We start from the raw sequence: 14245 nt of genomic DNA on the forward strand, positions 1-14245 counted from the left end.
AAAAGGGCAACCCCGGAAGAGGGTAAAGCTCCAGCGTGGCAGCAGGACAGCCTTAAATCGTCCTTTTTGCGTTTTCTTAAATTATGATAATTATTCATTTAATTACAAATCTAATAACTTTATTTATTAAAAAGTTAAATTAATTTTATTTTTAATAAATAAATTAAAATGTGAATTGTTTTATTAGGGGTAAAATTCAGTGTTTAAAGATTCATTTTATATTTTTTTTAAATGGGTGTATCTGTTAACGTACAATTGAAAATTTAAAGACATGTTACATTCGAGATGGTTTACAATAGCATCATGGACCCATTGCCACCATTAAAAGTACCCTTTGTCGGAGTTGTGGTGGTTGGAAAACCTGACGACATCCTCTTCGACGGGGTTGGGGGAGACCTCGGAGATAGGTTAACAAGCTCCAATGCTTGTACTCGAAGCTCAACCGGGTAGTCAGCAACACATCCAATTCTCGGACCAGCTCCAGTTGTCCATTTGAGTGAAAGTTGATGGCCTAATTGATAAGAGTTCGCTATCTTCTTCGAGTTGATTCTTTGCAATATCGCCTTCTTCGGTACGTCCGCTCTCGGGCTCTTCAGGCCACCGGATAATGTCCTTTTGTACTCTCCTTTGCCTCCAACTTGAGAGATCTGAGCTGATTTTGAGGAAGTTTTGATGTCAAGTGCTTCTAGTTTGCCTACAAAATCGGCCTTTCCTTGACCTTGTCTCACGGGTTTCAGATCATCATAGCTTTCAGAATCTTCATTTGAGCGATGTACCTGAGGCATAGAAGAACACAACGGACGTGAAATGGCTTCATTTATCATGTAGGAGCTAATTCTCAGCTTACAAGACTAATAATGGGTGGCGTAAGTACCTCCACATTCTTGAGAACCACGCCGTTTTCCTCGAGGAACATCAAGAAGATGTTGAGGTGGTCATCAGTGGGCTTATAATGTCCACTATATGCTGAGATTGCCTGAAAACACCAAAGCCATCAGAGGATGAAACTTTCTAGATGAGCAAATGCCACCAACCCAAACTGCCTTGCTTCGATTGCACAACAACACACCCTCGATATAGATGAACACAAAGAACAGTAGAGATAAAATGCAAGGAATATTGGCTACAAATTTATATTAATAACTTCAAGTATGTATTGATGACTTCAAGAATGTATTGATGACTTCAAGTATGTATTGATGACTTCAAAAATGTATTGATGACTTACCGGATACAAAAAGTAGATCTTCAAAGTATTGTCTAGGTTATATATATGGTTTAGTATACTATATATATAGCTTTACCACCAGATACAGTGTGAGATACCACATCGGTTTGAAAGGGGAACGAAGCATTTATTACAAGGGTGTGGAAACCTCTCCCTAGGCGCATTTTAAAACCTTGAGAGGAAGTCCATAAGGAAAAGCCCAAAGGATACTACAAATGGTATTGAAACGGGCAGTGTGCTAGCAAGCAAGGACACTGAACCCCAAGAGGAGTGGATTGTGAGATCGCATATTGGTTGGAAGGGAGAACGAAACATTCCTTATAAGGGCGTGGAAACTCTCCCTAGTAGACACGTTTTAAAATGTTGAGAGGAACCCAGAAATGAAAACTTAAATATGACAATATTTACTAGCGGTGAGATTGAATGATTACAAATAGTCATCTACTGTATTTGCACTTAAAATGATCATAGAATTACCTTAAGAACTCCATCATCTACCTCTAGCCTCCCAGCAGCCAACGTGGCTCCGCCTGCCAAGAAACTTGAGTGGTGGAAAGCTCCCTTCTTCTTCTGAAAAAGGAGAATGAATCCATTACTTCACTATACCATGTACTATTGAAATGGAATTGCACCTCAAGAAGGTTGCATCCTCACCTCACCAGCATAAAGCTTCTTAAAAGTGCTCATTACAAATATCCACTTGGTTCCTTTTGATCCTCTCTTTGTATCAAGAAACCTTCCACTTTGTTTATGGACGATTTTCCCATCCACAATGATATATTCATAGTTTTCTCGCTCTTGCTGATGATATCAGTAAATGAAGAAGTCAACATATGAGTTTTAGCCTAAAAGTTTCATCAAATATGAATCAAAAAGACAACATACAGGTCCAAGATACTTGATGGTTTGCTGTCGGAGCTTCGATCTTGGGCATTCTTTAAGGTCAACATTTTTTCCATCTCCAATATCAAGCCTATAAAGTTTGAATAGCATAAAACTCAGACAACAAATGGCAAGGATCTTTGAAAATACAAAAAAAAAAAAAAAAAAAAAAAAAAAAAAACAGTCAACAAAAGCAGTTACCAATAGAAAAATGGCTGACCAGCTTCTGCTTTACGCCATTCTTCATAGTACAGATGCAAACTATGTCCATATCTATGTCTTGGATCAATCTGAACAGGAAAAAGACAACAAACAACGTATTAAAACCCAATAAGGTTCTTCAAATTTTCCAACGAAGCTTCCACTTACAGCTTCGATCCAATGCTGAAAAGCAAGTTTCTGAGCTTTGGAATCCTTAGACAGCCCCTTTCCCACCTACATAAACTTCAAATGATTCCATCAAAACCCGTTTTCAGTCCATAAATAAGGACCAAAATAGGTTAGAAATCCCACCTTCGAAGCATTCAAAGTGACTCGGTTCCAACGAGAAGCAGCCGATTCAGGTTTCAAGAAATTGAAGAAGGAAATCGTACTATGATTCAATCTAGCGTAGTCTAAAGCAAACCACCTTCAACAATTTTCAGGCCAACAGTAAATTGAAATTCCCCTGTTTCTGTTATGTATGCAGTGTGCGTGTGTTCTTACAAAAACATAACTAGAAAGTAAAAATTCAAATCAATTTCTCATTACCAAAGCTCTTCGACGACAACGGCAGAATCCGCCAACAGTCGGCGGGTCCGGTAGCTCCTGTACACTTTCTGCAGCTTCACCGCCGACCGCTGCAGTGCCGCATCCACGTCATCACAGCCGTCGCCGTCTCCGTTGATCATCTGTATCGGTTTCGCGACCAAATTTGAGGGATCGCCAGCGAATGCGTCCCGTTTCGAAGTATCAGTCACCGGAGCGTCGCCGGAAGAAGAGAGTTGGGGATTTTCAGGAGGAGGAGAGTATATGCCGGTGGAGTCGAGAGGGTATGAAAACGGAGTGCGGTTCAAGGACGTTGAAAGGGGCTGAGATTGAACCTCCATTATCGTAGTTCGTGACTGATCTGCGAGAGAGAGGAAGAAGACGATGGGAATATAAATTGGGAGCAAAACGAAGAATGTATTGTATTTATGGACGTCGATTTTGAACTTTGAGGTCCGTTTATTTTATTTTATTTTATTATTAAAGAAAAAATCATTAACATAAAATATTTTATATTTTAACAAATTAAACAGAAAATTTTATTTATAAAGAGATTACATGTAATAAAATTATATATATAAATATATATATATATTTTTTTTTTTTTTAATTATGTGAAAGAAAAATAAAAGTCGAGTAAATACGAATTAGAATAAAGAAATTGTCGCCCACAGAATAAGGAATAAGAATGCAGTCGTCGTTTATTCGTATTCATCGTCTAAGAAGTATTATTTGTAGTTTTCTCGTTGTTAATCGCAAGCTCAATTAGGATGCCCACAAGTTTTGTGCTAGAAGATAAAGATCGTTGACGGTTTGATTAGAAGAACATCTCAAAAGAGTGAATTTATTTTTACGTTTTCTAAATTTATTTGTTTTTGTTTGTCGTAGAATGTTTTAAAAAATTGAGTTGACGAAGATTTTGTAAAGGGACGAGATTGTAATTTGCAATTTGCACGGAGATATATCTTTAAAAAATTATTATTTTAGATCTCATTAACATTTTGCTGTTTATATTCTAAATTAAATTAGTTTAGGAAATTGATAAATAAATTATGTGTTTAATAAGTTTTAAAATTTTAAACTTAAATAATAGACATTTAAAAAAATATATTATGACCTATTTAATATAAAATTAAAAATTAAAAAAATTGGGGGAGCGTTGACCGATTATTATGCATTTGGGAGTCTTCATCTTTTTATTTTCTTCAAAGAACGTTAAAACCCTTTTTCATTTCTTTTTGTGTTTGGATTTGCTAATACAAACTAACAATTTGTTCTTTTTATAAAAAAAAATGTGGTAATTTTTTTCCTGTTTTATTACTTTGACTCGTTTTATATTTTATTATAAATATATTTAAATCTTTGACTTTTGAATTAATAAGTCATGTTTTAATCCGCTAAACTATGTTTAAGTTGACCTTTGTTATTAGAATGATAAGAGATCGAACCATCAACTTTTGATATCATAATTTATATTTTATCTATCGAGTTAAAAATTAACAATTTGTTAATACAAATTTATAATGAAAAAGGTTTTTAACGTTCGATCTCTTAGATAAAATATAAAAAGTTATGATATTTCATTATAAATATATTTAAGTCTTTGACTTTTGAATTAATAAGTACATGTTTTAATTCGTTCAACTATGTTTAAGTTGACTTTTATTATTAGAATGGTAAGAGATCGAACCATCAACTTTTGATATCGTAATTTATATTTTATCTATCGAGTTATACTTGAATCGACACGTTTACTTCAGCTCCTCATATTAAACAACATTAATTTAAAAAGTATGAACAATAATGAGTCGGTGAGAGTGGTTTCATATTTAGCAAAGAAATGAAAATGTATAATTTCCAACATTATGCACAAATCACATGCCAAAAATAATGAGAAGAACGTTTCAAATTTGAGTTCTAACTCTTTTCTATTTTCAATAGAAAGTAAAAATAAAAATAAATTATCTCTTACAATTATACGAGGACATGAAATAAATGTGGATATTATTGTAATATTTTCTCAAAAATGAAAAATTAGCAAAATAGAAGCAGTTGAGCTGTAATTGACACGAACTATATTATTTTATTATTTTTATTTTTATTTTTATTTTTTTTTGTAAGTTTATTGTAACATATGAGGGAGGATTATTTTAATTATTATTATTATTTATTTTTTTTGTGATGGGTCCCACTGTGGACATTTAAAATATTTAATTCAATTGCATGGGTAAAATGTTTTTCACGTGAACAAGTAAACTTTTCAAATAGAGATAATTGGTTTATTTTATTTATAAAAAATAGCGATATAAAATCATTTTTAAATTGTTTTCATTTGTTATAAGTTAAAAATAGACCAATTTCTACTTTAAATTTTGATAAGTCACATGAAAAGTTGACTCGAGAAAATAAATATATAATTTTTAAGAGCATAGAGATTTTATAATTTTTTTTAAATAAATAATAAAGATAAATGAGCACGAGGCTAAATTTTATAATATTTAAATAAACAATAAATAATTAAAGTAAAGTTTTTGCATAATAATGGAGATGAAAAAAATGTTCATGGGTTTGGCATATTACTATTAATTATCTAAATTAAATAATTCTTTTGATGTAAGCAAATTAGATGTGGAAACCTAATGAAGCATACCATAGCCAACAAAATTATATTTTATATTTTATATTGTTTTTGTATGGCCCATGAATTATTGGTATCTTTTTATTTAATTATATCATTGACTCTTGTTTTCATTAATTTATGATATTATAAGTCTAAATAATTGGATTTGGCACATATTTGTTGTAATTCTAGTAAAAGGGTTTGGGACACTGAAAAAGACTTAAAAGCCCCTTTGGTTTCCATGTTAAGTAGGCCAAATGACGAGGGAATTTTGTCATTTCCTTTGTTTGTTAGGAAGGTAGGAGCCGAAGGAACTTAAAAAAACAAAAGCTGTTTATTTTCTTTCTTTCTCCTTTCCTCACACATGTGAACATCTCAAAAATAAATTAATTTTCTATCACCCAATATTGGTCTTGTTGGGAGGCATACAAATGAGATTATTTTTATTTTTTTTTTTTTGTTAAAAACTCAATTTTCTTAGAGATTCGAGGGTGGAAAGTTAAACAGAGTATTATGAGATCTCATAGTTAGAGAGGGGAACGAAACATTCCTTAGGTGTTGTAATCTCTCTCTAGTACACGCGATATGTAATAGGCCGAGTTTGGCTATTACAACGACTTCAGAAAAAGATCGAGAAGAATATGAAAAATATACCTTTCTCGGAGTTCATAAATGATATACTTCATCTTTTTTTTTTTTTAACCAAAAAACTTCCTACGTTATTTATATGATATGAAAGGCTTATACGTTTTTTTTTTTATTCCTTTAACGAGAATAAAAATTTGAACATCTGTCTTTTCAAACAGGTGTAAAGTATGGTTAGACTACTTACCTTTAATACTTCATTACTTTTAATGCAAAAATGTGTCAATATTTGAGACAAAAAAAGAAAACAAAAAAAGAGATGTTATAAAAGTCAATGACCAATTGGTCTAAAGTTGTAATATTGAGGCTCAAGTGGACCCTGCATTGAAATTAGTAGAACAGGGCCAATCAGAAAAGGATCAAAGGATATGGCAAATCTCATGGAGTTGTTAAAGGCTAACAAGAAATCAGGTAATTTGGAAGCTTGGAGGGCATATTTTGGTAAGGCAAGCCATTTTCAGAGTTTATCAAAGTGCAATCAAATGTAAACACTGTAACATTCAAATGAAACAAAAACCAAACTTAATATTTATGGATATCACAATCATCAGCAAACTCAATTCATTTTGACAAGTACATGATCAACTAAACAAGTTTTCAAACCTTGGAGGCAAAGCTGAGCCCTTCTTTGGCAAGCTGATCTAAGCTCTCAACTGATGGTTGGACTCGTGCAAGCTTGGCAATGGCCTTGTATTCATCTGCCGTTCCACCCTCCAAGAAAACTCCAACTACCTTACCATCTTTGACCCAGTAGGTTCCAAACTTGGGTTCTGCAGATTCTGGGTTGTTGTCCCCAAATAGGATGGCCTCGCCGACGTTGTCGCCGTAGAATTGCCATGAGAGATTAAAGGAGCGAGAGTAGAAGTATGGAAGGTAGTCGTATTCCTCAATGGAATTTCCCTCTTCCTTTGCCTTGATGGCCTGTTAGGAAAAGATGTGAAAAACAAGGTTTATATGATGATAGATTAGGATCTTATGAGTTGTCAAATGAAAATTTCAAGGGATTTCAACACACCTTCACAGCCTGCTCGGCGGATTTGCGAGCGTGATCAACGTGTTCGACTCGTCTCAACTCGTTGTATAGCTTCAAAGGATAAGTAGCCACATCTCCCACGGCATACACATCAGGAATGCTTGTTTTGAAGAATCCATCAGTCTGATATCAATAAGCGAATGCATGAGTTGTGAAAATTTGACTACCAAATCGATGTGTTAAAGGAACTTGGAAACGCCGAGGAACTTTTTAACGCTAAGAGAAATTGGTAACTACTAATATTACGTGTATAGATTAAATCGTAGTTCTAGTCGAGTGTAACGTGGTTTTTAATTTAATCTCAAATATTAAAGTTTTAATTGAGCTATCAAATTTTAATTTACCACTGTCCATATGCAGTAGTTTTCATGAAAGGGGAATTGTGTCCATATATGCAGTAGTTTCCATGAAAAACAATGATGCATATCTAAATTCTTTATATAAAGATTACTTCATAATGCAACAGTACAAATGGAACTTTAAATATCTCAAGACCAAAACATTTTGCCTAAACAAGTATATAGCTTAACTAAAATTAAAACAATGTTGATGCACGGAAAATTTATTAAGAAAAAGCTAAATTAAGCATACTAACCTTAATGCCTCCCTTCTCTTCTTCGACCTGTCCTTTAAATAAAGATATCAAGGGTCTGCCTCCGACACCCACAACAACAATGTCAGCATCAAGACTCCTGCCATCTTTGAGTTCGACTTGCTTCACCTAAAAGATCGGCTAAGACTTATTGTTTTTCTAAAAAGCATCATCAACAAGCTGGAGGCATATGATAAAAGCTACAAACCTCTCCATTTGAATCCGAGGTAAAACCAACTGCTACTGTTCCCTTGATTATATTGATTCCTTTGTTCTTGTAAAAGCCTTCATAGAAAGCAGCTATACCAGCTGTGAAAAGCCTAGGCACTGCAGGAACACAAGCCACAAGAGAAGACTTACGGGTTTGACAAAAAGAAAGTTCTATAGGGTAAGGAGGGCAGGAAATGGGGTTAAAGAACAATCTGTTCTGTATTTAGTACTTACTGCACCATGGTTCAGGGTAGACCATAGTAACATCAAGATTGTTTATCTTTAGGGCTGCACCAAGTTCAAGACCGATGTAGCCTCCTCCAACGATCACAGCCTTCCCGTTCTTCTTCGCTTTAATTGCTTCTACGAGCTTGTCAGCATCATCAACCTCTCTCAAATAGAAAATGTTTTTGGCATCAGCTCCTTGTACACCAAAATCTGACAATCTGATGACCTGCAAGACGACAAAAAATGGCATAAGTTAGATCTGTAATAAGAACAGATCAACACAAGTGCTTTTTGTCAGTGGATGAGTTTTTACGGTGGAACCGGTTGCAATTATCAAAATTTGATACTTGAAGGTATCACCAGAGGAAGTAGAGAGAGCCTTTGCAGCGAGATCTGCCTTCACTATCTCCGTGCTAAGGATCAGTTCAATCCCTGAAGTATAAGTAGCTTAACGATCAGAAGAAATTTAACAAGACTAATGCCAACAAGTAAACCTAACTAAAGAACCAAAAAAGAATTTCTTCGATAAGAAACAACTTTCATTATCTAAGAAGAATAAAGGAAAATGCAAAAGAGGGGAGATGAGGTATCCCCACGCATCCAATGATTACACAAAAGTTTCCTAACCGGTGAGTAATTGAACTATGCTATAATTTCAAAACAAATAGGACGATTGAGGCAAAGTACAAAGTAAAAAGGCAACCACGGGGTTGCAGCAGGTAAAATAAGCAACCATTACCGTTTTCTTTGTACCATTCTGGTAAAAGTCTCTCTCCTCCACTTCCAACACAGACGTGGAATCCTGGAAGTCTAGCAGGAGCTGAAGAAACAAACTTGTCAAGTTGCAATGTGAAATCGAACAGATAAGATCAAGTTAAGTATTTAACTTCCTTGGAAATGTTTTTTTTTACATAATAAACGACTTACACTCAGGGAAGAGATACCCTTTACTAAGAGCAGGGCGTTCATAAGGAGCAACCTGCACAACAGTGGAGAATTCTTAGGAAGAAAGTAAACCAAGGTCCCAATTCCTAATTCAATATTGAAAATGTTTCAAAGTAAAAGTTATCAAATATTAACATATGCTAAGTTACAGTTTCTCAGTACAAAATTTTCCGACTACTCTGCTGTCGTTTCAGTCAACTTTATTTAGCTTAATAGCATTGAGCTTTTCAAGAAGAAGCAAGCTATAATTCATTAAATCTCAAATAAAGTTGCATTCGGAACTAGAAAAATTCAGTGAGCGGAATAATTCTACGAACTTTAAGATAGAGTAATTCAAGTCTTAAACTAAAAACAAGTACTGCAGTTATCTGTAATCAGATTTGAAGTAACACGCTCTAAAAACTCACTTCAGCTTAGGTCATGGTTTCAATTCATTTCAAATATCACACACTTCCTTCTCCCAACTATCGATCCTCTGTTCTAATCATTTTAGTCATTGTCCTTATTGAAACATGTTGTTACCAGATGATAGGAATCAATTGAATAAAATACAATTTTGTTAGTCCAAAGCTTTGCACAAAGGGGCTCATCTCATTCTCAACCTCTCTACCCATTATTACCTTCGTTTTTCCCACGTCAAATCACACTATTCATCCTTACTCACGTTATTTCCCGCAAATAATACTTTTTCTCTCCTCCACTTTGAATCTCCCTTTCTGTCCTTCATCATGTACGACCATGTTCTATGAGGCTAATCATAGGATTCTGAGCTCTATTACACGAGGGATTTGTGTCAATTCCTCTTCTGAATACAGGAATAACTTCAACTATAGGGTGATGAAAAACCACAAAACAATGGCTTCGAGTTAAGTTCATTGGTTGTTGCCTTCAAGAGTTACATGGAATTGTATGCATATGTGAAAAAAAAACGAAGAGGCTAATGAAAAAATCTTCATGTTTGCAGCAAATGAAAGCATACCGCCTCCTTGGAGATAATTGCTAGCTCGCCAGGTTTAAGCCCCAATTTCAAAAACTCCCTAGCTGCATATCCCTGCAGTACAAGAATGCGTATTAGTAAGATTGAAATAACAAATTGTGCATAAAAAAAAGGGAGTGACAGGTGCTTGTTCTTGAAAGTCCTTCAGCATAAATTTGGGAGAGAGATATGCTTTGAAGAAACACCAATTCTCGCAAACAAAATAAGTGCTTCTCATGGCATGACAACAAATGAATCACAAAAAATTTACAAAATGATAAAAGTATCTCAAAAGTTGAGTAAATTTGTATAAATATTGGTTTATTTTTCTTATATTTTTTCATATCTCATAATGACAGTTAAATTGAAAAGAGATCTCAAGCTTCATTTCAGCTTGTTAAACTAGGAGGAGAATAAGTTCATTCAGTTGTATGTCAAAAACTAACTCACTCAATTAATTACAGGTGAAAAACGTAAATTTCCCATAGCTTTCAAACATTCCTCCAGGAATCTAGCTTCTCTGTTGACAAACAGAGCAATCAAAAAGATCTCTACCATTTGCTCCCTGAGCCATGACAGAACGAGTACGTTCAAAATCAAAAGAACACGGAGAATAAAAAAGACTCCGATCTTTAGTGTAATTTTCAACCAGACAAGAAAAAGAAATAGCAAAAAACAGGAATAGATCACGATCGCAACATTGCTACAAACTGAAGTTACAAAAGCATCAAAAGATCAATTCCAATTCAAGCAAAGCCTAAACGCCTCAGATTTCATTTCCAACAATACAATAAAAATTAAAAGCACAAAAGAAATCTAAGTCAAACTCAAGAACCGCGTGAAACAATTTGAAACAGGAAATTACTGCCAAAAGAAATCAGATCAGACGATCGATGGTGGAAGACGAGAAACTTACAGCTGAGACACCACCGCCGACGATCACGTACTTGAAACTTTTCTCCGCCATGGTTAGTGATTGCAGAGCTTCCTTGCTTGTGTTTTCCAAAAGAGACGCGAAAAATGAAAGCGAAATGAATCGCTTGAGCGCGATTCGTCACATATTTAAAGCCAAATAAATGGTGCCTTTTTTAGACAAAGATTATCTCTAATTCCTTTATTTAATACAATAAATTTCTTTTTTTTTTAACCTATGTAATACAACAATTTATTCGTTGAACCTTTTTCTTTTTTAATTAAATAAATTATTTTCTTGAATTAACTAAGTTGGCCTGTTCAAATATAATTGATAAATAAAATACTTATAATATTAAAATTTACGGTCAATATTGAATTATGACTATATTGAGCATTATAGGTATTCAATTTTCGACACGACACAGAACAAAAAAGCAGTGTAAATGGAATATTCCACGTGGCAATTCCTCATTGGCCAACTGGAAATGGGACCTGCATCCGGCGGCTTCCAATATAAATACTTGTTCGTCCGAAAAAATGGCGTCCTTCTGGAAATAAAGAACCACCAGCCTTGCCACGTCATGCCCCACGTCATGAAGTCAAAGCAGGGCTAAAAGAGTAAACGGCCAATGTCAAAAATGGGCAAAAAAAATTAAAAATAATATATAGTTTCTATTTAAACAAAGGAATAATATTAATTAAATTAAAATCCCATCTTGAATACTGAATTTAAAAAGCAATCCTTTAAATAAATATATTTACACTACAAATTTTCAGTAATTAATCGAGTTGAAATTTTATTATAATTTTATTGTATTTTGCATTCAGATAAATTAAACATTTTTTAAGGATTGGTCAAAACTAAATTTCTAATCCATCACTGCCACGTGTAAAATAATGGAATCAATTTTTGGCATTATAGATTAATATGTTTACACACAGATGGACGTCCAGATTCATGCTGTTGGGGATTTTTCTTCCCTTATAATTTATTTGTGTTCGACAGTGTATCCAATCAAAAGTTGACAAATGGCTAGGCTATTTGACGTGTCAATTTTGACCGTCAGTGGATGTGGCTTTGACTCGGTCGATTTTGGTAGCCGTCTTGTTGCTGGGAATTAATGGACCTTCCTTCGGCTGCAAGCTGGCCCAATTGGCTATTGGATCCAATAGGCCCAATATATCATTTGGGCCCATACTTTTTGGTAAGTAAATTTTAATTTTAGTCATTCCAATTTTATTTTTATTGAAATTGGTAAAACGATGGTAATAATTTTTTTTATGTGGGACATTATATAAATATTTTAATATTTTAATACAAAAGCTAATAGATAAAGCAATTTATTGAAAAAAAGTCAACTGCAAACTAATTATAACATAATTTTTTTAAATCCAATCAAATAATGATATAAAATATGTAATATCTATTCTAATATTATAATTAAATTCAAATTTTCCATTTACATTATTGAAATAAAAAAAAAAGAATAAAATAAAGTTACCCATAATCACTCGTAATTGATCAATAATCGCAATTCACGCCCAATTATGAAGGTCATATATGAATACTTTAAAAATGCTAAAGAGTCATTTGATCATAGAAAACTGTGTAGGATTTTTTAAAAAGTTGAAAATTTAATCCAACTCATTTTATAAACTTCATTAATATAATTAAAAAATAAAGTCAAATAACATATCATAATATACGTTCATAGTTCATTTATATCTACGAATTTATGACAATAATAAATGTTATTTTGTTGTAAGGCATCTCAAAACTTTAATTTCTATCGAATTAATTATAATTTTTCTTATACATACCATATTTATATAAATTTTCGGTGCAAAAAGTTAGATATTTAGATTCAAAAGCCTCCCATTCCAAAAAAAAATATATAATAATAACAAAAAATATATTTTATATTTTATTTATTTATTTATTAAACTAAATATCCTGATATAATTAAAAAGTATTTTAAAATATACCATAAAAAATTTTATGGACTGACAAATTAGAATTTTAAGGTTGGATGAATTGTCATTGTCTGAATTTATGGTACATTTTCAAAATTTATTTAAAGATTGAGAAAAATCATTTTTTTTTAAAGATGAGTAGTCTAACTCATTAAAATATTTTTTAATTTGTGACAAGTGCTTTATTTATTTATTTCTAGTCAGGAGTCGAAGTTTTGCTATCCTATACCCAAGAGCACCGTTCCCAGTCTAAGGTCTAGATCTATGAGACGTCAACATTTTAAAACCAAATATTTACCATCAAATGCACAGTTGATCTTAGATACTTTAATAAGTTACAAAATGCATGACCTACATAGAAATTTTAACAATATTAGACCCATTTGGATTATTTGCAACAAAAAAAAAAATTGTATTTTTTATAAACATGGTTTATAAAAACGATTTAAAACTCAAATACCCATTTTCTAGTGTTTTATAATAAATTTTGTTTTATTTGATATATTTATAAATTTTAGAGACAATTATTTAAAAATTTATTTATATTAATGTTCAGATTTGTATTTAAAATATTATGATCGACCGTCGAGTATCACTAGTGGTTAGTAAGTGCAATAGTGAGATGAGATCAATGGTCTCTAATGGTAGATATAGGTGATAATCAGTAATAGTGATAGTGGCAATGACGACAACAAAAATGTCAAAAGTGGTTATCGTCAATTGTGGCAAGATAAGATGTGGAAAAAAACATCTTCCAAAATTAGAAACTAAGATAATACTATATTGGATATGATATTTTATTTATTTATTACGTTTTTTAAATTAACACTTTTAGTTATGATAATTTAAACTTAATTTATATTAAGTTTTAAAATTTAAAAAATCACATGTATAATCATCAGTCATTTTTAGATTTGGATTATACATGTCTCCTAATAATCATTAGATATAAATCTAAGATACTTCTCTCTTTTCATCCAACGACACAAACCCATCAACCACGATCTGTCAAATATTGGTTCATACACAAGCCACCATAAAAATTTTAAAACCATATATTTCTTTGTACCTTATAAATTATTAAAGGACATTAATATTGGAACGTGACCATCTTTTGATAGTTAATGTTCAAATCTGCCAACAACTTTAAAGGACATTTGGAGCTTCCTTATTGGCCCACGTGTCACCATCATTTAATCTTTGAAACAGTGACATTTTACTTTTTTTTTTTTTTTTTTTTTAAATCAAAA

At 32.7% G+C, this 14245-nt stretch overlaps 2 protein-coding genes across 2 annotated transcripts; both read right to left on the reverse strand.

Moving 5' to 3' along the window:
* Nucleotides 1-252: 252 nt before the first annotated feature.
* Nucleotides 253-3284, reverse strand: LOC111441408 (IQ domain-containing protein IQM3-like). The gene is made up of 9 exons (XM_023078385.1): nt 2861-3284; nt 2624-2738; nt 2480-2545; nt 2312-2400; nt 2114-2201; nt 1883-2029; nt 1706-1798; nt 875-976; nt 253-776 (listed from the first exon to the last, which is right to left on the reverse strand). The coding sequence occupies exons 1-9, from the start codon at nt 3196-3198 to the stop codon at nt 291-293; spliced, it is 1524 nt and encodes a 507-aa protein (XP_022934153.1). The 5' UTR covers nt 3199-3284; the 3' UTR covers nt 253-290.
* A 3283-nt stretch (nt 3285-6567) lies between these two features.
* Nucleotides 6568-11165, reverse strand: LOC111441711 (monodehydroascorbate reductase, seedling isozyme-like). The gene is made up of 10 exons (XM_023078803.1): nt 11023-11165; nt 10110-10181; nt 9113-9164; nt 8925-9005; nt 8499-8617; nt 8192-8411; nt 7956-8074; nt 7751-7876; nt 7138-7278; nt 6568-7043 (listed from the first exon to the last, which is right to left on the reverse strand). Exons 1-10 carry the CDS (start codon nt 11071-11073, stop codon nt 6720-6722), a joined length of 1305 nt encoding a protein of 434 aa, XP_022934571.1. The 5' UTR covers nt 11074-11165; the 3' UTR covers nt 6568-6719.
* Between the last annotated feature and the right edge of the window lie 3080 nt (nt 11166-14245).

The sequence above is a fragment of the Cucurbita moschata genome, unplaced genomic scaffold (genome assembly GCF_002738365.1).
Source record: "Cucurbita moschata cultivar Rifu unplaced genomic scaffold, Cmos_1.0 Cmo_Scf00004, whole genome shotgun sequence".
In the NCBI taxonomy this organism is placed as follows: Eukaryota; Viridiplantae; Streptophyta; class Magnoliopsida; order Cucurbitales; family Cucurbitaceae; genus Cucurbita; species Cucurbita moschata.